This window comes from Buteo buteo, chromosome 12 (genome assembly GCF_964188355.1).
Source record: "Buteo buteo chromosome 12, bButBut1.hap1.1, whole genome shotgun sequence".
In the NCBI taxonomy this organism is placed as follows: domain Eukaryota; kingdom Metazoa; phylum Chordata; class Aves; order Accipitriformes; family Accipitridae; genus Buteo; species Buteo buteo.
Window position 1 is genome coordinate 28,355,465 of NC_134182.1, and position 27,269 is coordinate 28,382,733.

Below are 27,269 nucleotides of genomic sequence, written 5' to 3' on the forward strand. Positions count from 1 at the left end.
GCTTTAATCTTGGAAGTCCTTTTTATAACATCAATTTTGCAGCAGCTGGTTTCCATGGAAACCAAGAAATGACTCGTAGCACATACAGGAGAGAAGACCGCTGACCTGCTTGTCCTTCCCCCTGCGTGCCGCCGGGCTTCCCTCCGTCTGCCCATGCACACACGTTGCTCATTGCCATCAGACGGACCAGCCTGGGCCCAGAGGCTTCAGCTGGGTCCACGGCCAGCAGCCCCAGGTCAGTGCCTGTCCCGGCTGCCACCCGTCCTCGTCATCCCGCCTCATCCTGCCTCTCTGGGCAGCTTGTCCCGCAGCCGGGGGAGGAGGGCAGAGGGAGGAAGGGTCTCGAGATGTCTTCACCCTCCCCTCCCACCGCTGTAGCGTTCCCAGGCCCCAGCAGTGACGGAAGGATTTGTGCTCAGCTTTGAATGTACATGTCCCCCTTCCTTTTTGGACTCCTTACCCGCTCAGATGACATGTTTTGTTCACTCATTTATTCCGCTGCTCCTAGTGTACTCCTATAGGTTAACTTTTTAAACAAGTATATTTAGAATACCAGTCCTATATGTCTCGCACTTAATTTACAAATATTCCTGGAATTCTTCCTAAATGCTACCAGAAATATCTGCTCTGGTGAAGTCTTACCAGCTTACTTGCTGGCTGTCGTGGTTTAAACCCAGCCAGCAACTAGGCACCACGCAGCCGCTCGCTCACTCCCCCCTGACCCAGTGGGATGGGGAGGAGAATCAGAAAAAAGTAAAACTCATGGATTGAGATAACACCGATTTAATAACGAAAGTAAAATAAAATGTAATACTACTACTACTACTACTACTAGTAATGAAAAGGAATAAAATAAAATAAAACAAAATAAAATAAAATAAACTAGAGAAGACAAGTTATGCAAAATGCAGTTGCTCACCACCTGCTGACCAATGCCCAAGCAGTGCTCCGCCCCTCCTGGCCAACTCCCCCCAGTTTATATACTGGATATGATGTCCTATGGTATGGAATATCCCTGTGGCTAGTTCGGGTCAGCTGTCCTGCCGTGCTCCCTCCCAGCTTCTTGCGCACCTCCTCGCTGGCAGAGCATGGGAAACTGAAAAATCCTTAACTTAGGATAAGCCCTGCTTAGCAACAGCTAAAACATCAGCGTGTTATCAACATTATTCTCACACTAAATCCAAAACACAGCACTGTACCAGCTACTAAGAAGAAAATTAACTCTATCCCAGCCAAAACCAGGGCACTGGCATTTCCATGTTAAGGTTACGTTACCTGCTTCTCTTTAAATGCACTAGGTACAAACACATCCTTGTGGCTTTTGAGTACGAGCAGTATGAGCCGGGTGAACATCTGTCTGTGCCTGTGCTGTGTCCTCGTTGAATTGTCCTGCCTGGAAAGTGTTCTTTTCCAGCCACAGACCATGAAGGGATTGGCAAGAAGAGGGAGCAGAGAGCTGCTCTCTCGTTGGGGGTGATGGCTGAGGTGTCCCAGCACTGTTACTCCGACATGAAATGCGGTGGTGCCGGCTGGATGTTTACTTGGGATCAGCCACGGGATGGCTTGTAGCATTTCCATAATCAAAGACTTTGACTTGTATCAGGAGAATTAGTGCCTGGCACCAGGTGATATTTTTTTAATGGGCTCATGGACTTCCTTGAGCTTTCAGCAACCAGATGTAGATGAGGTGCTCTTTCTCTGGGTGGTTTTTGGACTTAACTAGACTCGAAGGTAAGCTCTTCCAGCCAGCAAAGAGCAGCGACTGCTTCGAATGGCCTTGGTGGCCAGGCCCTCTCTGCGCCTCAGGGCAGAGCAGGCACCTCCACCATCTCAGCCTGTCTGCCGTGACTCCTCCTTTGCTTGGCTACTGGAGCTATATGTGGCTTAGCGTGCCTGCATTCTCCTGAGCCCAATCCCTGTGCCCGCAGGAGGGATGAGTGACTCAAGTCTGTCCTTTAGCCTCGTGATGCCTGAGCTCTCCCATCCCCACAGCCAGGAGTTTACCACAGAAAAAGCAGTTTCCACCTTTATTCTTGTTCCAAGCCTCATATAAGCATGGCGAGGCTAGCAGAACCCCAGCTTTTTGTTTAAATGGGAATATTGCATGATGCAAACATTAGAAAAGCCCTTTCTTTCCTCACAAAGCATAAAAGCCAGGCTATTTATTTATTTGCTGCTTGTCCAAGTGAATCAGGTTGTTGACTGAGTGCCTTAAGCACCTGTACTAAAACCTGCAGTAGAGCCTTACCCATCCCATCCCACCCCACCCCACCTCATCCCACCCCTTCCCATCCCCTGCGTGGGACTAGTACAGGAGCCAGGCTTGCTGTGCAGCTCACAGGAATGCCATTTCATTCCCCGTTCAGTTTTGAGCCCAACTTTGTAATTTTTCAGGCTCGCTTATCAGAGTCTGGCAGCATGGGAGTGGAGGGGAGCCCCCCCTGAAGGCAGGCAGTTCCTACGCCTGCACCAGGGAGGTGGGAGGGAGCGTGGTGTTTGCCCCCCGTGCCTGCTGCCTGGGCAATAAAGGCAGTGCCAGGATGAACCCTTCCCTCCCGTGGCCTTGGCCCCACAGGGAGGGACAGAGATGCTGGAGAAGACTCCAGGAGCGCTTCTGCCTAGCCTTTCTGTCATGGCCCTGCGGATGGGATGCTGGCACCAGGGACTGCAGAGGGGTGTGATGGCTGGGCTTTCTCAAGCCTCCCCACATCCATCTCACTCCCAAGGCAGGTGGTGTTTCTTGAGGAACCACAAACCCCTATAATGCTCTTCCATAACTAGAGGTTTTATCTGTGCATTTGGGTAGAGAGAGGAGACTTGTCTGACCCAGGCTCAGCTGCAGCTCTTGGTTGCATTTCTTCAGACACTGTAGGCACCAGCGTGGAGTATGTTACTTTAAAACATGGTTTTAAATTTAAAAGCAGCTTTAGCCCTTGGTCTGAGTGGCAGCTCTCCCTCATGCTGAAAGGTCACTTAACGCTAGAACAGTTGCATCAGGGGCTCCTTCTGAAGTAAGGGTAAGGTGATGCTCTGGGGAGGGGGGAACTGAGATGGAGCCCTCAAAGTCCCTTGCTGGGTCTCCAAGAGTCCGTCCTGCTCGTCTGCGTGGCCCAGTGCTGCGTAGCACTGGCTCAGGTCTCCTCACAGGGTACCCTCTGCTTCTGCTGCAGCACCCCAGTGGCAGAGATTTAACCTTGCGGACAGTCTGTCCCCATGACTCTTGTCCCAAAAGCAAGTTGCTGTTGGGAAAAGCGCACCAGAAGAGCTTTTGTGGGCTGCTCAGATGGGAGGGAAAATGTTTCCTTATCCTGAGGTCATCATGGAAGTATGATGTCATCAGCATAGGCTTCCACAGCTGAAAAACTAGAAGAGCTGCTAATCAGGTTCTTTGGCCTCTCCAGCTGCCTATAGACATGGGGTTTCCAATGTTTCTCAAAGGCTAGCTTCTCCAAATCAAGCTGACACTCACTAGAGGTGCGCTTTTAGGGTGGGTTTTTTCCTATAAAACTGAAAGATTAAAATTTATGAAGGTGATCAGCTGAAAAGTAGCCTACTTCAGCACTTTTCTCCAGCTTGCGGACAAGGCTTGAAGGCAACAGCCTGGCTTGGAAAGATGGCAGAAAGTCACCCTGGAGTCTGCAAGGAGGGACAGAATCGAGCTTTTCCAGGCTACCAGGTATACGCTGCAAAGGCCACCACTGGTGGACATTAAACAAGAGCCCGTTTCTGGGGGTTTGCTGCTACTGCAAGACATTCTCAGTAAACCTTCCCAGAAGGAAGAAGTATAGATTAGCTCATGACACAATCAGGGAAGAGTGTCATGACCTATAGGGTTACTTGGTCTGCAGGTAAAAGGCAGGCCCTCAGAGACTATTTAGGAAGTTGAACATCTGTAGAAGACAGAGTGAGGGAGAAAAAGATGACTCTGAGGAGCTGATTGCTCTGGTTGTGCTACGTACAGGTTATGCCACAGGCTAGGACCAGAAAGGTGTGTAGTCTAGCTCTGAACAGATTCCTGTTTGTTCTTGGTTTAATTCTGCAGTATTAATATATTATCAATAAATGATCACAGCAGTATAGTTAGTATGAAAGCCTTTTTTTCTCATTGGAAGACAATCTCGGCAATATTGGCACCAACCACTACACCTTTGAAGCTCAGTGCAACCTGGAGAGGTGCTAGAGGCTGTCTGTCTCTCTGAAGGATCCATTGCAGGTTCCCATGCCACGCTCATCTGTACTCTCCGAAAGCACAAGGCGAGCGTGGCATCCCTGCGCGCGTGTTGCGGCATGGCCGTTTCACCGGAGGAGCGTTTGTGCGGGGACCCGTGGGGCAGAGGCAGCGGTTTGGGCCACGGAGACTGTCCTTCCTTTAAACCTCTTAACGCACACAAATGCCATAAGGCTCCTGGAAGGGCAAAGCAGCTTAAAGAAAGCAATTGCAGAGGTGAGAGCATCCTCAAAAGCTGGGGTACTCCTTGAGGCATTTCTCTGCCCTCGACTCCGGAGTGCTGGAGGTAAGAGCCAGCCCAAGCAGCCTCCACTCAGCCGGTCACCCTGACTATTGGCGGTTCTTGTTCAGTGCTTTCACTGAACTTTCCAAGTCTCCCTGACATAAAAAGTAATTGACCTTTACAGTTGCGTTTGAGCCAGCTACGTTGCCATCAGCTCTTGCCAGTCCTCACTACTCAGATCATATTTGCTTAATGGCATGTGAATTAATTTGTTAGAAGCTGACACTTTGCTGCAGGATTAGTGTGTGAGGGTTGGTGCACAAAATTTAAGATGCAGAGCATCTTTTCAGAAAAAAAAGGAGGAAAATTCCAATGCTCTTGGAAATCTTCACTTTTAGGATGCCATGACCACAGTAATGAATGAGCTGAAGTACAGAAGAAAAATAAACTCAATCCCAGCTATTTAAAGGCTCAGCAATTCCTTCCAGGCGAAAAACAAGCAGCTATTGTGTGCCTGTGCTAGGAGGGCTGGGGGAAGGCAGCATTTCCCACAGGCAAATTAGGAATGGGAGAGCCAGAACAAAACCCACAAGCCTCAGAAGCCCACGTAGGGAACACAAGCCATTTTCTGTTCGACATGATTTGTGTTGTCATTAGGTGGGTTTAATGGGGCTTTATTCTTATTCTGGGAGGAAAACCCTGGCTTTGCTTGAGCTAACAGTAATGACCGTTCAGACCTGGGAAACATGAGGGAGCCAGCCGAAACCACATTCGCTGTGTCACTCAGGCACTCACTGGGAACAGAGGGTCTCCTCCTCCCCCCCGTCCCTTCCTGGCGCTGGAAGTTGGGCACGTTTCGCTAGAGCCTGATAAAAACCTGCCTGTGCCCTGTTTGGCAGGGGGTGTCCGATTCATGTCATTTATCTCACTGTAAAGGAAGACCCGTACCAGCCATCAGCCACGCTGGGACCAGATGGGAACCCCACAAAAGGTGCATCTGACCCCCCCACGCTGCTGCCCCCCAGTCGCCTGGGGCAGAAGACAGGGCTGGCATCACGGCTGCGGGAAAGGCTTTTTTCTCATCCGAGATGGCTTGAACCCCTTCCTAACCTTCCTGCCAAGCTATGGTGAGCCCCAGCAGGAGCGGTTCGGCAACTCAGTCGTGGCTTCTTGAAGTCCGGCATTTGGGTGCCTTGTTTCAGGCTGTGTAAGGGTGAAAGGGGTAAAGAGGTAAAAAAGGCTCCCTGAAAGGAAACCTTAATAGTTGAAACCCATGAGCCTAGTTTGAACCATCCCTTTGATGCACACGTGAAGCCCCCCTTTCACCTTTGTTGGCTTCATTCAGAAGACACTAGCAGTGACTCCTCTCCTTTCACACAACTGCACGGGCTAGAAGCAGCACAGCAGGTAATCAGCAAGTGCAGCAGGCTTTCTGCTTTGAGGACTCCAGGACTGACAAACCACTTTGAAAAGAACACGAGAACCGCTGGCCACCCATCTTCCACCTGCAGAAGGAGCCGCGTTACCTTAGCTCTGCTTGTCCTGGGCTGCTGCTCAGAGAGAGAGCTGGTGTCGTGTTAGTCACATCCCTCTCTAAGGAGACCTGGAGATATACGTAGCCCTTTATCACCTCCAAAGCAAGCTAGAACTGCACCAGTGCAGGAATCTCGCATTTCTTTATGGCTAGATCCTGGTTTAGTTTGCGTTATAATAGTTTTAGTGGACCAGATCATGTGAGAAGTATGGGATTCCTGCTCTAGCACAGCAGGAATCAGAGTTGCCGGTGGAGCATATCTGCTTTCCCAAAGCAATGCCATGGCTCCCCTGACAAGTTGTTACATTGAAAATTTTGAAGTTTTTTTATGATCTGCTTTAGATAAAACCAAAGGGTATCAGAGAAAGTCAGGAACTGTCCAACAGCCTTTTTCATTGCACTATCTAAAGCACTGTGAAAGAAAACATTTATTTGGGGAGAGTGATATGACTAAGGTGCCTTTAGCTGTAAAAAAGCTTTGCTTATTGAGAAGCAGTTCCAGTGACAAATTTGCCACATAAACCCTGCATGCCTGAAGAAACTGTTTTAGAAAATGAAATTTCAATTGAAACATCTCTATTTTCTTCAAGAACGGTTCAGTTAAACTCAGCTACTCACCCATTAAGAAACAATGCAATAATATTTTTTATGTATTGATTACCTTCCTAGAAGCAGACAGGCATTCTTGGCCATTGGATGCCACAAGTGAGTTTATCTGGAGCTCACATTATTAGTTTTAACCGATGAGCTCTGTCAAATTTGTCGAGTTTCCTTTCAGTAGGCTACAAGTTCCTCAAACTCTCTTGCAGCTCTGCTGGTGATCAGTAGGAAAAGGGAACACACCTGTATCTTGGCAGCTTCTCCAACAGGTCATGTCCTAGCCAGTCTTCACGGGCAGTGCACAGGGAGATGCCACGCTCAGCATGCACAGTGTGGTAAAACACATACCCTTTCCAGCTGTGGGGCGAGAGGGGAAGGGCAGCACCAGCTTTGACGGCCACAGGACAGCACTCAATTTTATCAGTGCCCTGAACGTGCAGAGAAGTATCTATCCTGTTAAAACACGTGGGCTCATCTGCGTTTGCTTGCAAAGTCCAGCACCAACACCACTGGGTGCTGGCAGAGCCCATCCTCAAGGGCTGCTGCCAGCTCTGTGCCCGAGCTTGGGGATGTTTGGGGAACTCGCTTTGCCGGCTGGCTTGCCACGCAGCTGCTGCGAGGAGCAGCCAGCTCTGCTGCCCAGAGCAACCACAGCTTCGAGCGAGGTGCCACCACCCCGCAGAACTGCGCAGGGCGCCAGGCTGCAACCCAACTGCTCGACCGCCCTCTCCGGGAAACAGCCTGGCAGCTTCTTAATTAAACAGCCAGGAGAGTTCCTCCAGTCTGGGTCCGCACCGGGCTGTGCCACCAGCAGCACTGCCGCTGCAGAAGCGGGTATGCCTTAGCACAAGTAGCAGTGGCTTAGGCTGGCACTGCCACTGGTACTTTACCACAGCCCGGGTACTTCTGCTCTGCTCAAAGGAGCGGGCAAGGCGCAGACGTTACAGACCCCACGCGCCTTGTGGCTGCTTAGTCTGGTGCAAATCCAGACTACAGATCTGGGCTTTCAAGCAAATTTGTAGAATATGGCCCACAATATCGGCAACATATCGCAAGCACATCCTAAGTGGTTTATACCCCAATAGCTGTAGTTAGCACACCAAATCTGAAAACATTTTGAATTTAGTCTATTAAAAACTAGTGGCTCTTAATAATGCCTCAGACAAACCAAACTGCAGCTCCAGATGCCCGTGTCAGAATATAGCCTAGAGCTTAACTATAGGAAACCCTTGGGATAGTTTTACTATCCTTTGAAAGCATCTTTCAAAAACAAAGATCAGGTTGGGTGGCGCTGACAAAACAAGCTGTAGGTACCAGGGGAATAACACACACAGCCAACTGTCTTTTTTTATAAAAGTATTTTTAATAAACTGATGGATTTAAGTTTCAGATGCTAGACAACTTGTTGCCATGTACAGGTAACAAAAGTCAAAATTCTTTGAATTTTATACAAATACTATGTAGTACAGTAAACTTGAATACAAGTTTACAAAAAATGCATCAGTGAATATTCAGCTTGTAACCAACTTCCAACAGTGAAAATTATCATGTATCAATAGTGATCAGAATTGCATTGCAAATTTTAGAAGTAATGCAACTATGTTTTTACCAAGCCACTCTGAAGTTACTGGTGCACACTGACAGTACATTGGATTTTTTTGGCTTGCTGAACAGAAAATGGCATTTAAATAAAATGACTGAGTTAAAGAATATAATACGTATCAAAAGTACTATCTTACAGAAAATTAAACAAGAATGAGAAAGTAAACAGAGCAGAACCCTGAAGTAGTGATATTTTTCTACCCGTTTTGATGGAAAAGACTCCACAGGTGTCCAGCTTTCTCACAGCATTTTGGAGTGTTCTAGTCCTAGCACAGTGTGGTCATTAGTAGACTAAAGTAATCCCTGCTTGGCAGTAATGCTGGTGAAAGGTAACTTGCTCTATTGCTAACAAATTGGAGTAACCACTGGCAGGGTGACTTCTTGGAGGCATCCAGCGGAGGCTGAGTTGACAGCACGCGATTGAAGTTACAGTACCGCTTGCTTTGATACAATACCCAACAGCCTTCAGGGTTCAGGTGTCAGTTTCCTCACAGGATTTACAAATGGATGGGTTTGAAACAAACAAACAAAAATTATGGCGCATAAGACAGTATTTTCACCTGTACAGCTACCAATAAAATGAACATTTTTGTTACAAACTTTCCAGTCTGCTTTATAAAAAATAGTCTTAGTTTTACTTCTAAATAAAAACTGTGCTGTGATCTGTCATGTTCTTGCATTGTACATGCTGTAGTTGTGTGTTAATGAAGGTGTAGAGATTTGTGACCTAACGCTCTGGATGTATCAGAAGCCTAAAAAGCTGATTTTGGTACATAAAAGTTAGGTAGCAATGAAAATTCATTCTATTCATTTTCCCTAAAACCTAGGAAAAGCTACAGTACATTGCTAGATCAGTGGCCTCAACCCTGAGCTGAAATAAAGGACCTGCCTTGGCCAAGAGACTTAGTCACATTACTACCACAGCTGCACAGCAGAGACAAAATAACCTGTCTGCAGCCTGTTGTCTTAGCTGTAAGTAGTGTGAGATTCAGTTCTGTAATGCTTGAGAGTTGACTGGAGACCACCATATTCATTTTCACTACAGGAAAAAAAGAAAGGAGAACTCAAATTCAGAGATTCAAATGAAAAAAGCACTCAACAGGGAGAGTCAGTATGTCCAGCTTCTGGAGACCAGAGAATGTAGTTAGTAGTAGACTTGTCAGTCTTAAGCGTTTCCCACTTGGTAGAAGAGATTATTAAAACACGTACCAAACTACAGTTAAAAAGACTTCTACTGTTAATCCCACTCTTTCCAGAAAGAGTCTCACTTGATTTTTTCCCCCCAGAACTGAGTGTGTGTTTCTCTGTACCTACACTGCATCACAGAAGATGAGTGAAAACTTAAAAGACTGTCTGACAAAGGATTCAACCCAACTGCCAGCAGAAAAACTTCCACTTGTTTCTAACATGAGTCAGAGCTGGCGACCAGAAGAATTCTTACTACGATACAGCCTACTGCACCTTCCTGTGGGTTTCAATGGCACTGACTACCCATGGCTAGGAGCACTCATAACATGAAGCATTCTTGCCTCCTAAGAGGACTTTTTTCTTTTAAACATCAGAAACTGTAGAGTCAGTATTTCACTTAATGGAAAAACTAAACCCAGCAACAGACTGAAAATAAAGCTTGTAAGAATCATTTATACTTCTAGTAATGCACACTTCTTTGTGAGCTGATCAGTTTACAGATGGTATGGGTTTTGTTAGTTTAAGGCAGCAAGTCTTATAAAATACACAAGCTCACCTCCCTCATGTTTGTGCTACTGTATCCTTATGTGCACAATAGAACCTCACTAATTTACACTAATGACTGGAAGAACCATTAATTCTCTTGGTAAGTGAACAAGAATAAGGCATTCCATTATATATTCTGATCACTAATTATAATTTAGCTCTAATTATAATCTACCAGCAAACATACTTCTGTGTTTTAGAAAATAATATCTCTTACCTTCAGATATAATTATGTGTGCAGATTAGTGGGTTCTGCTGTGTAAACAAGCAGGTGCATAAGCAATTTTCAGGTTTTTCTTCATTACATCTGACAAGAAACTTAATGCCACAGAAAGAGACTGTGGGAAAATAAATTAGGATTTCTCTATAATTTGTGTAGATATGCACAACTGGGCAGTAATTTATAGCTCAAAGAAAAGGACACTAATGTTTACAAACTCAAATGAAGCAAAATCAGCAGCAGAAAAGCAAGGCCATTCCCCAACCATAAATGGCTTGTATTACACTATTCCAAACTAAAAGAAATGAAAAAAAGAATACAAGCATTAACTTTGATATACAAGTTTGAAATCAAGTAAAGCAAACAGTGAAAAACTTGTTGATGCTTCTAACAGATGATGTTCACATCTCTAAATCCTGGCTGAAGTAGACTGTAAATACAAACAGAAGATAGGATGCAAACTGCATGGCTGAGTTAAAAAAAAAAAAAGGTATCAATGTGCATTGTAATGAGAAAGAAATTTCCCTTCATATGTGCAAAAATCCACAGTTTCATTAATGTAGAGGTCATACTGCTAGTAACAGATCTTAGACAAAACCAGTCTCCCTACATCCTGGAATCTACCTGTTTACATCAGCCACTTTAAGTGCACAGTACCCTGTTCACATATATAGTATTCAGCAGTTTCTGGCATTTCTCAGAAAGTTAACGTTCACCTGCCTTAAATCTTGAAAACAGAGGGGAGAGTTCATCTAGGGCATCATACCACTGCTTTTGAGTTATAACAACAGTTAAATCAAACTCAATTTCTCTCTTCTTCCATGGTGGCAGGAGTCCTTACAGGACTTGTAAACAGCAGTACACAATACTGTAAACAAATAATTTAAGTTCTGCTTTATACAAGATGTTAAGTTAACCCAGGTCTACCAAACAGGTGAAAATGAAAAGGGTGGCTTTACACAAAATCCTTCCCTTTCCTCCCAGCAATTCTTTTCACTACATAAATAATCCTGAGCTGAAACAGGGGCTGATGAGAGCCTTTTTTGCATATAAAAACAATGTTCTAGAGTCAGCTCTCATGTTCTGTCAGGAAGTCAATTGCTGGAGAGATTAAACTGAAGTATTTCAAACCATTTGTTACTTTGGAGGAGGACTTATAATTTGGTGTGGCGTCCAGTTCTAGACCCAGATGCTGAGCTTGCCAAGGAAGCTGATGCTGCTGCATCCTCAGCTTCCTCCAGCTCATCGTGTAGCTCCTGGCTAACACTAGACTGGAGGGCTGCAGGAGTTAGCCACTCCTTCGGCAGACAGCTCTGGAGAAACGGTATACAAGAACTGAAGTAGGCAAGGCGATTCACCCATCGTGGAATCTCTTTTCCACACAGAATCTAGGGGGAGAAGACAAAAGAAAGGATTAATTTGTCTTCTAGATTCAGCAGTAACAAAACTACAGTACTGTAAATAAAAAGCAAAGACTGCAAGCAGCCTTACTATTTACGTATCACAAATGCAAGTCAAGAAGCACTCAAGTTAGCTGCACTAAGACAACTTTCTCCATCAGTAAATGCAGCATCCCAAGTCATACAAGGAGACTTGTTTTCCACTGTGAGTTTGACACATGGTTCTACACTTTTTCTAGAAGTCCTAAAAAGCCTAACCACCTCACCCTTTTTGAACAGCTTCTATAAAAGGCACAGAAATGAGTTAAGGTATGCCTTCTATTCACCACTAAGTCCTCAGAAACAGAAATTGCAGGAGAAATCTTACTATTACAAAAAAGCATCCTGAAATCGAGTGGTCAAAAAGACAGTGTCAATACTACAGTTACGTGTACAGCTGAGGCTATTTACAGTGACGGCCTCTGATGACTTCGCACAAGACATCACCATCTTACAGCACACAGGCCAAGCACACGCTTCGGTTCACTGGAACAAGAGAAGCTATACAATGCAAAGCTGGTTTCGACTCCTCAAAAATATATAAAGCTGCATTAAATACTTGTTTTTACTGTACATCAGTCATTAAATGGTTATCACTATTCAAGAAGCGAGCTGTTTTACTCACTACCTCCATATTCACTTCCGATATTACTTACTCCAGTGCAAATCTGGAGAAAATCACAGCTAATGGGAGCATTACTCTGCTGTGACTGAGCAGCATTTAACTTGTATTTATATCCCTGTTTTCATAGTCAATTTGAACACTAAATAGGACAAGACATAAAACAGAAACAACATGACCATGCGGTTGAAAAGTATGGCAAAAACCTGGCCATATAGGCCAGATTTCATGCCAACTGCATCTTTGTCAGTGTCTCACCCTACTTACTTGTACCAGCACTGAACATGAATCATCATCTCAATAAAATTTTCCAGTACCAGTGGAAGATCAAACAGTCTACACAAAACACAGGCTATGCAATAAGTGTGCCATTAACTATTTTGAAAAAAAAGAACAATTAAATTTTATGGAAGTTCACCAGGGAAAAAATAGCCATCCCTTTTTTGAAGTGCTTCAATGGAACATTAGAATAAATTCTCACAAGCACAGATTGCTAACCACCAATAAAATCACAGCTGCCATTCCCCTCTTTGTCCTGGGTTCCTTGTTCCTGACCCTTCCCTTGTGTTGATACACATGAATGACCAGGCATTCAATCGTATTGGCAAACATATCATGTTAAAATACAGCTGAAGGGAAAAAGCAAAGCCCGTTCAACTCCACAGTCAGACACTCTGCATGACCACTCAGGTATCTACATGACCAGGACACAGGTGCTAGCAGAACAGTAACTTGACAAAAGCCTCTCAAGCAGAAGATTAACATTGTCTGTGAAACTTCAATGCCTTTGTTATTCTTTAACAGTAGGTCATAACTTCAAAAATTCTTTTCAGTGTGATGACTCTGTGGGGAAATACTGATAAAAATAACACATGGTTCTATCTTCAGTAGTGATCTCTGAAGCATCTGAAATGATTTTGAAATCCTGTTAGTACTTAATTTACTATGTCTCTCAATTAGGAGTGCACCCTTGCTCAAACACAAACTATGTATGACAACAATATTTAGCTTTTTTGGCAGCAAAATCTTGTGCTTTTGGACATAAGCACAAATAAAACCTGAAAAACGGTGACATCTGCCCAAGGTAACAGAGGTAGGAAGTTGGAAGTTAGGCCAAACATTCCAAAGGACAGGAAGGAGATGATGCTCTGGGAAGGACCTTTCTATAGACCTTCAAGTTTGTTTACCTCAGATAAAGCTGAAGAAAAGTGATTGCAGTTTTTGTGCATTAGGTGATAAGCATTTCCTTTGAATTCTTTTCCAAGCTCTTCTACTATTTTTTCTATGTCATCTTCCATAAAGTCAGTACTGCCTAGAACCACAGCCTCCCTAGAAGAGAAACAGAGAAAATAGGTGGTGATCAGGCTTCCATGATATAGGTGGATTACTGTTCATACATTGCTCAAAAATCACCCTACTGTGGCAAGATCTTTCTGCCCTCCAAGAATAACATAGATTCTTTCTATTCCATTTTACAGCACCACTTTCATCTTTACCATGACAGATTATTTCCTTGCCGATTGTCCACCTGTAGCTCACAAGTTCTTTGCAACTTAATTCTGACAAACACTGGATGCAATTTTCCCCTGCTCCCCAAAGGAAACTGTTTCTAAGAGACAGCTGAGAACAGGTAAGGGCTTGTAACACAGGAAACAGTCAAGGCAATCACAATGAGAAAGTGGAAAAGAGACATGGGGAAACCTTGAAGAGCAACATTTTTCAGCTTTATCTTTGAATAAAAATTTCACTACCTTGAAAAAGTGACCCCGTCATATATACTGTACGAATAACAAAAGCTACCCACAAGTCAACATAATTTGTACACATTTAAGGAATTTAATGGTATGCTAAAAATAAAGTTCTTTGCTGTAGACACTTCACTCTCATCACCTCTGTCCATCTTTCATTTCTAAGTAAAGAAAACACACTAATTTCTCCAAAAGTCAGAAATCCTGTAGTATCATTCAACACATCTATCCTCAAAAAGAAATGCAACAAGTTGTCTTTTTAATATGCCTTCTCAAAAGCAAGAAAATAGGTATCTCTCTTACTTAAATTTAAATGTTTCTCCTAGCTCAGAAGCATTTCCTGGTGAAATTTCAAATATTCCAGAAAAAGGGTACGGATGACCACCATAGGCAAATTCTGAAAGAGAAAGCTCAGATTTAACAAAAACAGCATAAAATGACAGTAAAGAACAGCAGACCTCACTGACTACATCACTTCACAAAGATCTAAAGCCAGAAACCAGACATCTTATTTACATGGGTAACAAATGCAAGGAGCTGGAAATGAATAGTTTTGTTAGTTACCAGTCAGCCTAAGTGAAAACTAACAGGAAACTTCCTGCATCAGTGTACAGGTTTAACTTGAATAACTTTACAGTAAGTATATATTATTTTCATTGTATAAGTGAGGATTTACAAGTTAAATTGTAAATCCTACCACTGTTCTTTACACCTGCTTGTCTTTAAAAGTCCACTTACATATTTATAGATTAGGGATTCAAAGTACTGCATCCTCAAAGGTCTGATGGTGCTTCTGTTCAGTGTGCACGACAGCTCTAAGTGTGGCTGCAAGTAGTGGCCCAATAGGGTTTTTTAATTTCTTGATTTGTAAGAGTTCAACTGTCCCGAGTTCTTTACTATAACAAGAAAGCAAATCAGTGCATGCGTCTGAAGCCTGCACGTAGCATCTGCTGGCATAAGCACTTACAGTACGTGCAAATACAATGGTGTGCTTTAGCTTCCTTCTGTGTCTGTAAGATAACACAACATGCCACACCCAGAGTGCAATAAAAAGATTTTAAGCATGACTTCACGCTTCCTTTCCTCAAAACTCGTAACACATCATCCAAGTCCAGCATTCAGTTTTGTGGATAATCTTTTTTTACAACAGGTTAATAAATAAAGTTTGATGTACTTTGAAAAATGCAAGTCATTGTTCTAGCAGGGGTATGACCTGCTATATGAGAAAGCTGTTAAAATCTGAACAGGAAGGGAGACACATGTATTTGGCACAGCTCAAGAACTGGGTTTCAGGCACAGCACTAGTAAGAGTCAGGTCTTTCTGGTTTGGATTAAGAGAAATCCAAAAATGTTTTAACAATACGCATTGTATTTTGTCAATTTGTTGCTTTGATAACACCTGCAAACCCAGCTACAATGTGACCATTATAGTAAGCTGAAACATCTATAGTTTAAGATAACTGCACAATGTGGTGTTTGGATCGCATGCCACACCTTTTGCTGCTTCCCCTCACCTCCAAACACATTCCAAAAAGAGAACTGAAGTAGATTTTTCTTCTTTAAATGGACTACTTTGAGCAACACCATCACCTCAGTGCATCATTATACTGCTAGGCAGGAACACCTCAGACCTGAGCCGGTGCTACAGCATGCTCAGAAACACCTTCTGGCAGCAAAGGGGATTCAAAGTGGCCTGAACAGATCAGGAAGCTGCTTCCCCAAAGTACAACCTATTTAGCAAAATCAGAATGTATTGCTGTATTTATCACAAGAGTATCATTTGTAAACAGTATGCACGAGACACATTTTGAAGAAACAGTCTCTTTAAAACAAACCAACCTACCAATAAGGAATAGACAATTTTTCCTGAGCATCACGCACTTTTAGGAGCCTATCTGCAACAGCCTATTGTTTCTGTAGTTAAAAATTAACTCCTTGCACAAAGTGCTGGCAGAATACAACATGATTCAGCCGGGCTTAGATGAAGCACACATTTGTTTTAACAACAGGTATTTCAAAATCTAAAATAAAGATTTCTATGTCTAGGTGAATAAATTGCACACTTTTTCATAGTTGCATAGCTTTATACAAGAATCAGGATAACTACAGGATTATTCATATCCAAGGTTTTTTCCAGAGGCAGAAGAGATGAGAACTTTAAGAGAACACCGATGAACAGGTTTCAGGAGTCAGACTTCCCTCACTACCTGAAAAATGTTTTTTAAATAACAGCATTACTGGAACAAAGAGTAAGTTATGTTTTTCTTGTACGTACCTCGGCCATACACCTCTATACCTGAATGGAACACTCCAATTCCAAGGGAAGAAGTATATTCATTCATCCAATACTAAAAGGAAATAAGAAAACAAAAAATACTCTATTTAGTTTCCAATACAGATTTGTCTTCTGACAGCAGACTGACATGTATTTGTCCCCCACATCAAAAACATAAAACCCTACCACAAAGTGAAACTGCACAACCCATTTTACAGGAACAGAACATGCCGTTAAAATTCCCCAACTGTACACAGTGAATTAATTCCATTAGGTTCTACTCCAGTGTTTTAGCACTGTCAATGTCTGTCAACCAAGGAGACCATACCTGGGAGAAATCCAGATCTACTTTCAATTTGTCAACAAGTTACAGGTTGTAAAGTTTTCCATTAAGTGGAATACATTCTAGAATCAACTGCAATAACTTTGCAGGAGCACTTTTTTGTTGTTGTTTTTTGTTTTTTTTTTTAAATAACATCAGAATGTAGGACTGTCATATACACACACTAGCTGTCATTTACAGTAATGACCACACTTTTACTTATGACCAGATGAGCACAAGACACACTCAGAGGTATGTAAGATGGACTGAAATTACCTAGTATATTTTGTCTTTGAGTACTCAATTAGTGGTCACCATACAAGAGACTAAGCCGTCTCCAGGCTCCTGATGTTTGTGTCTCCATACCTCAGGTGTAAATCTTTTGCACAGGTCTAACACCTGTTTCCAATATATCACTTCTATTGTAGCCAGCAGATAATAGCTGCATTGCAAAAGGAAAGCAGGAAATGATAATTTAAAAAAAAAGAAAAAAAAAGGAAAGAAAAAACACCCCCTTCCCTTAGTGCTTTCTCTTTTCTTTTTCAAAAGCAGCAGCAGCACCAGTGAGTGCCTATCAGGAGCTAACTATTACCCTCAGGACCTTAAAGATGCACAGAGTTCTAGAAAGGGAAAACCTCAAAATTACTGTCTTTCCTTGGCTACATCATCACCCTCAAAATATCAGTCTCCAAGCAGTAAAAATTTTCCAAGTGACACATAATTTAAAAAGGAACTTCAAACAAAGGCTAAAAAAAAAAAAAAAAAGCTTCAGTTGTGTCCTTAAAACTGAAATTGGCTAGCCAGAAAAACCTCTCAAAAATACAAGGAAAACATATTTTGTCAATTACACCAGTAGTGGGATACTTCCTCCCAGGTCATCTGATCCTAAAGGGCACTACTGCAAGCTTCTACAAAGCCGACTTCAAAAAGTCAGCTGGCAGGCAGGATACGAACTGAGGTAGTACCCCCAGAAAATTAATATTTGTTTAGCAAACAGGAAGATAAAGAAGCTGTCTTCTTCACACAACCTGTTGACATAAGTGCATTCTGATGTGAAGTCACTATTAAAACAGAACAACTGATGATAAAAATGCAGAAGGTTACAGGTGTCACACTTTGTTAAGATGTGCTAGCTGGAATTAGTGCATAATTTACAGGGCCCTTACAAACATTATGGCATATAACACGCATTTCTGAAAGCTAGTTTTCTCCCAATAAAAATGATACACTAGACTTTGGACTGAGAAGCTATTAATGAAAATCAAGACAAGTTAAATGGCAAAAAGAGCAAGTCACGTCAAAAGTTAGAGAATTTCAGGTGTAAGATATGGATGTATTTGGCTTTTATAGTCATCCTTATTCCAAGTATCATCAAATCTAAAATAAATGATCCCCAAATTAAGTTACAGCCATTGCCAAACATCAACGCATTATTTTTCCAGCCTAAAATTCACAATTGTGCTAGCAGGCACAGGACACAAATGACTATCTGGATAACAAGATGCTGAGGATTTGATGTTCTGTTCTATAGACAAGCCAGATGTGGGAAATTTTGTCAACATGCATTAACAGAAGACAGATTTTACTCCTTATATTTATTTAAAGTTAAGGCTCATTGAGATCTGTAGATAAATTTTGCTTAAGACTTAACTTTACCCTTTGATTTAATTTCTGGCTTTGTCAATGCATTGCTATGTTAGCTAGAGGGGTATGGATGACTATATTAATCACCTTAGTCTATTTAAAGGCCTTAGCAGTGCTTTCCTTCCTCCCCCCAGAAAAGAGCAGAGAGCTAGTTCGTATGACCAAGCTACATCCAGAAATATACTGCGTTAGATTTGCTCTGCACAGAAGGACATAAACCAGGGAGAAAACAAGAAGACGGAAAGGAAGGAGAATGATGTTAAGACTACCCAACTAACTTAATGGGTTTGTGAGCATAAAAAAAAAAATGGATGCTGTTCATTGAAGTTAAATCAAAGCTCCCAGGAAAATGGAAGAGCTACTTCAACATAAAACTGTTTCAGTTCTGAAGCCAGTCCTATCCCACACTTTACCAGCTGACCATTTAAAAATAGTTTTATGTTTATATTTATAGGCAAAACCGTAGGCACATTCAACACACAGTTTTGTCAGCACAGGAAGAAAGTATGTTTGCCTAATGAGAAGGTGTATCGAAATGAACCTAATCTAGAACAGAGCTAGACAGGGTCCCTGGTGCTCTAGTCTTTCCTCTCCCAGACACCCATTCGGCCAGAAAACTCCGGGTCCGGCCTCTGACTTCCAAGTAACCTATACATCACCATGCATCAGATCTGCTAATGCCAAGCCAGGTTATCACTGCTCTCTGAAAATGGAACAAAAGTTACACAAGATGTCCCATAAGCAGTAAAAGTAATAAAGCCTAGTTTGTTACTAAGCAGAAAAAGAGAAAAAAAATTATTCACAGTCCTCCCCTCCCACAACCCCGTGAAACCTAATGCAAGGTATAGGGAGAGGACAGAAAAGCAGGTCACCAACCCTCCTCATTGATCTGTACAGAAGCAAACAAATGGGATGGAAAGCTGCTCCAGCAAGGTGTTCAGCAGGTCCAGTGCTATTCAAGTATGCACTCCTCCTTACTGGTGCCACCTAAATACACGGAGCTCACTAGACTACAAAAACTGAGCACTGGTGGCAAATTAAACAAATGTTAGCAGCTTTGGAAGAAGTGCCTAAAGCAAGCTGGCACTTCACTTAATATTTCCAGTAAGAACAGAGTAGGTTAATTGAAGATAAAAGAATTTCAATAAGGCACAATTACTTTCCCCCTAGGAACAGTAATTATATCTAATTATTACTTAATCTGGATCAGCTCTTGGAAGGTTGGTCACATTTTCTCATTGAACAAAATGCCTTATCTCACCGAAGAAAGAAATGCAGGACAAATGCAACTTAAAGTATGCTGAATTTGGCTACAGCTGAAAAGATTATAAATGACTTACAAATAAAGACTGTAAATTAAATGACATCTATGTAGCTCGCTGGTTCAGTAACATGCTGTCAGTTCTGGAATCCCAAACTGATCCCAAAAGCCACATCCTTGCTTCCATTACACAAACTAGATTCCCTCCATTTAGTCTTGATATGAATTTTGTCATAGTAGAATGTATAGAAGAAGCACAAATCCATATCCTCAGTATTTTGCATTAAGACGGTCCTGTAAAACAGGAATTCATATTTAATGCAACTATCAGAGTAGAAATATTAGAGAAGTATTTTTCTATGTGCACAATAAAGTCATGTCACTGAAACGAAAGAAAAACACTAATCCCAGTGCTTCAAAAATATCTTCTTCATTACTTTCTTCAGAGTTTTCATTTATGTTCATACCTTAGATTGTTATAGCCTTATTTGACAAGGGAAAAAACAGGATGCTACTTTGGGCACAAAATAAAGCTAGACTCCTAAAAATAGCAGTTAGTTAAAATGAAACTATAAAGTGCTCCAGTTCTCAAAACACAATATATCAAAGTCTTCACCCTACCCTTTTAATGATCATAGAAGATTTTCAAAGGCATGAACTGCAGCACATAAACATGCCCTTAGGCTTCTCTCCCTCCTAAAGTTACCAGTACTTGAAAGTCCACTTTCTTGTACAACACACACACCCCTCCTCGCCCTTTGGTTTTATTGAAGATTTTAGCTTTTTTGGGAGTTAAGGACAATGGAAGGGTATATGCTCCAAAACCAACCGACTCAGTCCTGTAAGGAATTTCAACAGTAGCAAGGTGACCTAGTATTCCCCTGCATACCTAAGTGGCCGTCTGGGAAATGAAGCTACAGTTAGTACTCAGCTTAAAATACAGCTGTTCATATGACTGTTGCAATTATAGTAGTGTTGATTCTGTCAACCAGGTGACTAACAGTGGCCTCGTGTTCCAAAAGAGAAACAACAAACCCCAGTCCCAAACCTAAACGACAAAAAAACCCAAAGCTACCTCCAAGTGACACAAAATGTCAGAAGCAAACAGTAAACCTGCTAGTGCCTCAAAACACAGTTGGCAGGATTTGATGAATAAACAGAACTCCAAAATAGCTGCTATGAGAGACTCTTCCCTTCTCTCCCCCACTTAGTGCCCCCAAACAATGCAGTATCCTTGATTCCCGCAGGCTGTCTACATGCAGTAATGTAACTGCTATGCAACATGAAAGTGAGGCTTTAGTTTAAGCTCCTGCTTCAAACAAGTTTAAAATGGCCTGAGACATTATTTAGCGAAAGAGTTCGAGACACTCTCAGTGTACATCCTGCCTTTCAGACACTGTTAGAACCTCAGTTTTTCTTTGCAGTTTAAAATAAGTCTGTTTCTCTAATGGTCAAGTAATGTAGACATCATTATAAAACAAACACAGCTGAAGTAGGATATAGAAATATTCTGCTTAGTGGTCTCAGCTTACACTATGTATAATTTCTGGTGATGTACAGCTTCAACAAATACCACAACTGCAGACCAATGCACAAAAAGCCACCCCTACATGTGATCAAACATCTGCAAATAAATGTGGTTCCTGGCTTCTTTTGAAGATTAAGTTCATTCCACAGATGGCTGCTTTAGAGACTATGCTACTTCTTGACATAGGCAGAGCTCCACTAATGGCAACAGGACAACTATCAGTCCCCAACATGTCCTAAGGAAAAGTATGACACTAGTTTTTATGAGCACAACCTTCCTGTTGCTTTTTTTTCCCCTCCCCTCCTGTCAACTGTCAGCCTTCCTAGGATGGCTGGAATAAAACTGATCACAGCAATTCAACTCTGGAGGAAAAAGGAAAGACGATATGGGTTGCAGCAAAGAAATCTAAAGAGTAAGAGACGGAAGGAGAACCATGTGAATCAAAGAGTAGACTATCACAAGAGAAAAAGAAAAGGCATGCTGAAGTCACCTCCCACCAATGCTATTATCATAGTGAGAATGGAGTTTCTCACAGAGGCCATGGCATTACTTTCCAAGCAGGCACTTACACAGGAGACAGTCCGTTCTGCTAAGTTTTCACAGCCTGCCTGTGAACTGGGCCCAGGTGACACTTTGCACAGCTAAGCAAGTCTTCGTGAGAACGCTGGGTCTTCCATCTTAGTGAGTCAGAAGCACGTCAAGCCTTGACTTCAAAGAAAGATACTACCTTATGTAAGAGTCCTGAAACTGAAGTCCTACTTCTTCCTCTGTACAAATATTTATAGTTAATAAATGTAAAACCTTCTCTTTTCATGCTAAAAGAGCTTCTCCAATGTATATTTTTGAACCGTGGTCCAAAGTAGTCATACATATGCATGCGACAGAGCATCCTTCCCTCCTTAAGTCTAGTAAAAATAACGCATACTGACTTTTTGTCATATGAGCATCACATACGAGTTCAACCAGGTGAGCAAAGATCCCATTGTTTTTTTCCCCTCTCTCAGAAAAATTAGTGACTAGGCTGCTCCTGTCTGCAGTCTCCCCTCCTTCTCTACAATGATGGAAAAACAAAGTAGAAGTAACAGGTTATATTCACTGGAGACAGAACTCGGACACGGTGTGGGGGGAGGCACAGGATAAAATCCTTTGACAGGGACATTGATTTCTATGGTAAGTATTAGGGTGAAAGAAAATAATGACAAGAATCAGGCTAGTTCATATAATCACATATATAATTTTAATTTCAAGCCAGATAGCTCCCTATTGATTGCTATTAAATATTCTAGCATTTGAGCCTGAATATTCCCAAGCAAACAAGCTGCATTTTCTCTCTGCCAGCAGTCACTGACTCTACACTACACACCTTCAGCCTTTTAAAACACCAAAAGTTCACTTTAAAATGGTGGTGGTACGAAAGCCTATCCAAAATAAGCTAAGTAACACAAACACAGTTACCTGAAGCTAGCTGTCAATCTTACCGTCCCTCTGTCAGTACACTCAAAACGTGGTCAGAGAACTAGTGCTACTTGTTCCGATTTCCAGCGATTGAAATGCATTAACAGATAATATTTTCTTAATATTACTTATCCGCACCTCCTGTTCTATGCAGGTACTTACACCTCATTTGTTACCATGGCATTTGAGCGGCTTCCAGCTGAACATAAGACAATACAACAGTTGCTGTAGGTGTCACAGAAAAGATTACCCAGAAGGGAGGGGAGGTGAGCTCATAGGACTGCAAACCAAGCTGGAGCAATTCCTTTATTCCTACCAAGTTGCAGCCGTACCACAACTGTTCAAAAATTTCGGGCTAGGAAAAAAAAAACCCCGTTACCGACACAGCGCTAAAAAACTCTTATCCCTACAGAGGCAGTGGTTATCCCCAGCTACCCTCCTGCTGGAAAATCGGCCACTCTCAGCGTTTCCAGGAGGAGGAAAGGCAGCCCCCCCCGAGCCCGGGGGGCAGTAGCCGAGGAAGAAGAGCACTCATTCACGTCTGGCCGCTCGTTCGCGCCAGGGGGAGAGTTTCCCCCGAGAGAGGGAGCGGACCCACCCGTCACGGACAGACCCGGTCCGGCACCGCACCAAACTTCTGCTGCAGGTCACACAGACGATCTGCAGGCACTGACAGACCTCCCACCCAAATTATCGCCCCCCCCCGCCGCGGGTTCGTTATTTCTCCTGCTCCCCCGCCCTCCCCCCCCCCCGGCGGCAGCCCACGGAGCCACCTCGCGCGGGGACAGGCAGGGGAAGGGCACCAAAAGTTTCCCCGCTGCCCCCGCCCCCGCAGGCCCCCGCCGTGAGGGGGGGGCCGGGACCCCGCCCGCCGCCACAGAGCGCGGGGCCGCGCCGCCTCCCACGGCCGCGGGCCGGGCCGGGCCTGTCCGCCGCGGCGGGCCCCTGGCGCCGGGCCGGGCGCTCACCATGTCGTAGACGTTGAGGATCACCAGCTGGTTCGCCATCGCCGGCGGCCCGCGGGCGCCCCCCGCCCGCTCGGTCGCTCCCGCTGCGGCGGCGGCGGCGGCGCTGCTCAGGCCGGCGGCGGGGCGGTGGGGACCCCCGGGGGCCGCTTCCTCCTCGTCCTGCCTGTTGCTGCGGGGCGGGGGGGGGCGGCGGGCACCATGGAGCCGCCGCCGCGGAGGGACGGGGCCTCGCCCCCGGGAGACGCGCTCGGCCGGCGGCCGGCGGCGGGGGCGGGGGGGAGCGGGCGCGGGCCCCACCCCGGTAGCGATGGCGGTGCCGGTGGCGGCGGCGGGAGGGGAGAGGCGGGAAGGGAGGGAGGGAGGAGGCGAGGCGCGGGCAGCGGATCGCGCCCTAGCCTGGCGCTGGGGCTGGGGCTGGCGCTGCCGCCGGCGCCGCCGCCGCCGGGCCCGCGGGACGGGCTGGCAGCCCCGCCAATGGGCGCAAAATGGAGCCGCCGGGGCCCGCCCCCATCCTCCGCGAGGCGCGGGCCGGCGCGGACTACGGCTCCCGGCGGGCAGCGCGGCTCCCGGCCTGCCCGGCGCCGCTCCGCTCCGCTCCGCTCCGCCCCGCCCGCCGGCTGCGTGCGGCCCCGGGGCGGCGGGGGGGACGGGACGGGACACACGCTTCTCCGCGGGCCGGGGCCAGGGCCGTCTCCGTCCCGGGGAGGCGTCTGGGGTGGGTGGGCTGGCCGGAGAGTGCCGGCGGGGGCTGCCCGGCCCGCCGCTGAGGGCCCTCGGGTCGGACGGGCCCTCGGCCCGGGCCGGAGCAGACGCCGCCGCGCTGTCCCGGCTGCAGGGCTCCGGCGGGCCGCCCCGTTGTCTGCCGAGCGTGACACACGCGTGCGTTACGGCTCTTCGTTTCCAGTGGCAGGGAAGTCTGTGCCGGGGCCGTGCGGGGAGCGTCCCGCGGCGCCGCCATTTTATGCGTCTCTTCCACGGGCACAGAGTGGGCATTGGGGCAGGCGTTACCAGAGCGCTTGAGCCTTTGGGGCCGGCAGATCACCCACGCGCGGGTACTGGGGAACGCATGGCCTCTTCTAAGGCTGCAAACGCTTTCGGTGTGTGGTGGTGTAACCTTGGCGTGTAACCTCGCAAGGTAACCTTATGTATAACCTTCTGAAGTAACCTTATGTATGACCTTGCCAAGCAATAGCAAAACAAAACTCCAGCTGCTAAAACCATCAACAAGAGAAAAGATGCACTCTCTCTCCCAGCAGCTAACCTGAGGTGCAGATTCAATTTTACACAGACAACTGCTGCCCTTTTGCAGCAGGTTAAAAAAAGGTGCTTTTCACAACGGGCTGTGGATGGGCCCTTGAGACGAAGGTGCTGCAGGAAGGAGGACGTACCGCCCCAGGGGTATTCTGGCTTCCACTGTCATTTCTGGCTGCTGATGTGTAGATGTTAGATGTTTAGACCCTCTTTCTCAGCTAAAACTCCTCTTGGCTGCTGAGCTCTGAGCCCTGCGCTCCCACTTTGTGTGCAGAACAGCTCCGTCCCTCCAGTGCTGCAGCACAACTGGTGCAGACGGTTAAAGAAGCATCAGTTTATTTCCTGCTTTGGGGAGGGATCTTCGGTTAGAGGAAACTAGTATTGTTGCAAAAACTTAACCAGAGGTTTGGCTACTGGTTGCCAGAATATGAAATTCAAACGCCTCAGAGACTGGTGTGTGAACCTGTGGCTCATCTTAGCCGTATGAGGACTGTTGGCAGTAATGCCTTATTTTGCCAGTGAAACAGTAAACCTGTGGACGGGATGGCCGAACTCCTTTGGGTCACTTTCTTCGTCTGCACCTTTGGCTGGCAGCTAGGAAACAAGCTGGTAGTTAATAAATGAAAAAGTTTTGTGGGAAGAAAGTTGCTTCTATGTCGGGAATACTGAGGAAAATATGATTGTATCTTAAAAACTGGAGGGGTCAAAAACCTTATCTGAAAAGGCAGGGACTCTGTTTCCAACCAACAGTATGCATTATCTAGAAAGAAATATAGGGTGCTGGGATGACTTCTAGTGAATCACTTAGTCCTCATTCTCTCCGGTTCGTTGCCTGTCTGCAAGATGCACTGTGAAGAAAAAGGAGAGGAAAACATATCTTCTAGCCTGTGTTGACAGGAGAGAGAAATAAAATTCATATTATATTAATAAAGCTGAAGAATAAAGCCCCAAAGTGTCGTTTGACTTAAAAATGGAATTTTGGCTTTTAAATGTTAGACTTACTGCATAGAGTACTAAAACAGTACTACAGCTTTGACTTCCTCCGTGACGCAGTTTATCTTTTCATGCAGTTACCTGCAAAAGACAGGAAAATCGTTCTTTTGAGCAAAAAGACACTGATTGGCTAGGTGCCAGAAGCAATGTTAAGCATGCATGAATACTGCAGAAAGTTACGCCTTATATGGTATGTTTTATAGCAGCTTGTATTTATCTGAGTGGTTTGGAGAGCGAGAAAGTATGGTATGGGGATACTCCAAGATACTAAGATCAATTTGGCAATTTGGTAAAGGGGCAGAGATGAATAGTGATCACTGTTACCACAAAAGAAGTGTAGTGTGTGAACCCAGGGACTTCTGCCTTGTAAAACTGAAAGCCAAGCTACTTGAGCCCTTAAAAGGAACACTGAAAATCGCCTCAGAGAAGAGCACAAACCAAAATCATTGTCTACCAATCTGTACTACGTTTACTTTATGCCATGATATTTTCCTATCCTTGTATGGGAGAAATGCACTTAAAGCACAGTCTGGTTTCTTGTCTTTATGGAAAATGCCATTGTCTGTTTAGTTTTCAAAGGTGTAGAGATAGTCAAGATTAGAGGAGCACCAGTTTTCAGCCATAAAAGAGAACTGAGAGAAGACTAAGGCACCTTAGATTCACAGAGCGATGCAGAGCACCCTGCACAGATACTGCTATGCACCTCCTGTGTGTCTCCTGCGTTTGGCATACACGCAGCTAAGGTGGAACACAGATGTGCAAATGCTCCAGAAGGAACTGCAGGGTTCTCACCTATGCTTCAGCCCATGGGACTGTCCTCTCCTAAGGGAAGACCGACCTAATGTTCAGTAGGAACAGACTGTTTTCACTGGAGGTGAAATTTCAAAGTTGATTTCTGATTTTTTCTGATTTCTGTCTTGGTACAAACTGTACTGAAATAGAAGGGATGTGAATCATGCAAAATGAATCAGTAATGAATGATTAAAAATGCTCATGTATTCTTCGTGCCAGATTTCGACAGCTTTTATAATCTTTATGAAAATTTTCATAAACTCTGAATATCGAACAAAGCGATTATGAGAAGTTCAACTATTTATTTACCTATGGAGCTTTATTTTAGGACAAACAGAACAATTGCCATTAACAGTATAAGCTTTACAAGCTATCTTAACGTGCCAATAAGAAAATTCTAACTAGAAGTGCAAAAATGTCTTCAGCTAGAATGAAAAAATAGATTCAAATAAGACACAACATAACAAGTATTGTAACCTTCACATTTATATATGGAAGGAGAGAATAAGCTTGAGAGGATATATAATCCAAATACATACTTTAAAGATAGAGTTAACATTTGTTAAACAAGAAGTAAAACATGTAGTATCAAAAAAATATCTTCAGGAACATATAATACTCCTTCTGTGGACTGTGGCGCTCATTATGGGAACTGAATTGGCTGCAGCCCCTTGGATGGAGTGGAAATTTTGCATACATGTTTCTGTCAGATTTGTCACTGAAAAGATAGGCTAATAGCTTAGGTAGGTCAGCGAAAGCTGTAAGAAGGTGAGGCTAACCCCAGCATGAGGCTCAAAACTGTAGCTTAACTTAGTTTGGCTTGAAAGGTG

The 27,269-nt window shown here is 44.3% G+C and overlaps 2 protein-coding genes across 5 annotated transcripts in view; both read right to left on the reverse strand.

Moving 5' to 3' along the window:
• Positions 1-7,928: 7,928 nt before the first annotated feature.
• On the reverse strand, positions 7,929-23,829 carry DESI2 (desumoylating isopeptidase 2). 4 transcript variants are annotated; one of them, XM_075043165.1, is made up of 6 exons: positions 21,550-22,584; positions 19,532-19,746; positions 16,226-16,298; positions 14,254-14,347; positions 13,390-13,531; positions 7,929-11,529 (listed from the first exon to the last, which is right to left on the reverse strand). In XM_075043165.1, exons 2-6 carry the CDS (start codon positions 19,556-19,558, stop codon positions 11,296-11,298), a joined length of 570 nt encoding a protein of 189 aa, XP_074899266.1. In that variant the 5' UTR covers positions 19,559-19,746; positions 21,550-22,584; the 3' UTR covers positions 7,929-11,295. The 4 variants fall into 4 exon arrangements, with proteins under 4 accessions (XP_074899266.1, XP_074899270.1, XP_074899269.1 ...); XM_075043169.1 differs by lacking the exons at positions 19,532-19,746; positions 21,550-22,584 and adding an exon at positions 23,404-23,829; XM_075043168.1 differs by lacking the exons at positions 19,532-19,746; positions 21,550-22,584 and adding an exon at positions 22,598-22,626.
• Positions 23,830-25,716: 1,887 nt separating this feature from the next.
• The window catches only part of CATSPERE (catsper channel auxiliary subunit epsilon), a 35,150-nt gene continuing 33,597 nt past the window's right edge, over positions 25,717-27,269 (reverse strand). Inside the window, 1 exon segment of the mRNA XM_075042185.1 lies at positions 25,717-25,728. Coding sequence (XP_074898286.1) covers positions 25,717-25,728 — 12 coding nt within the window.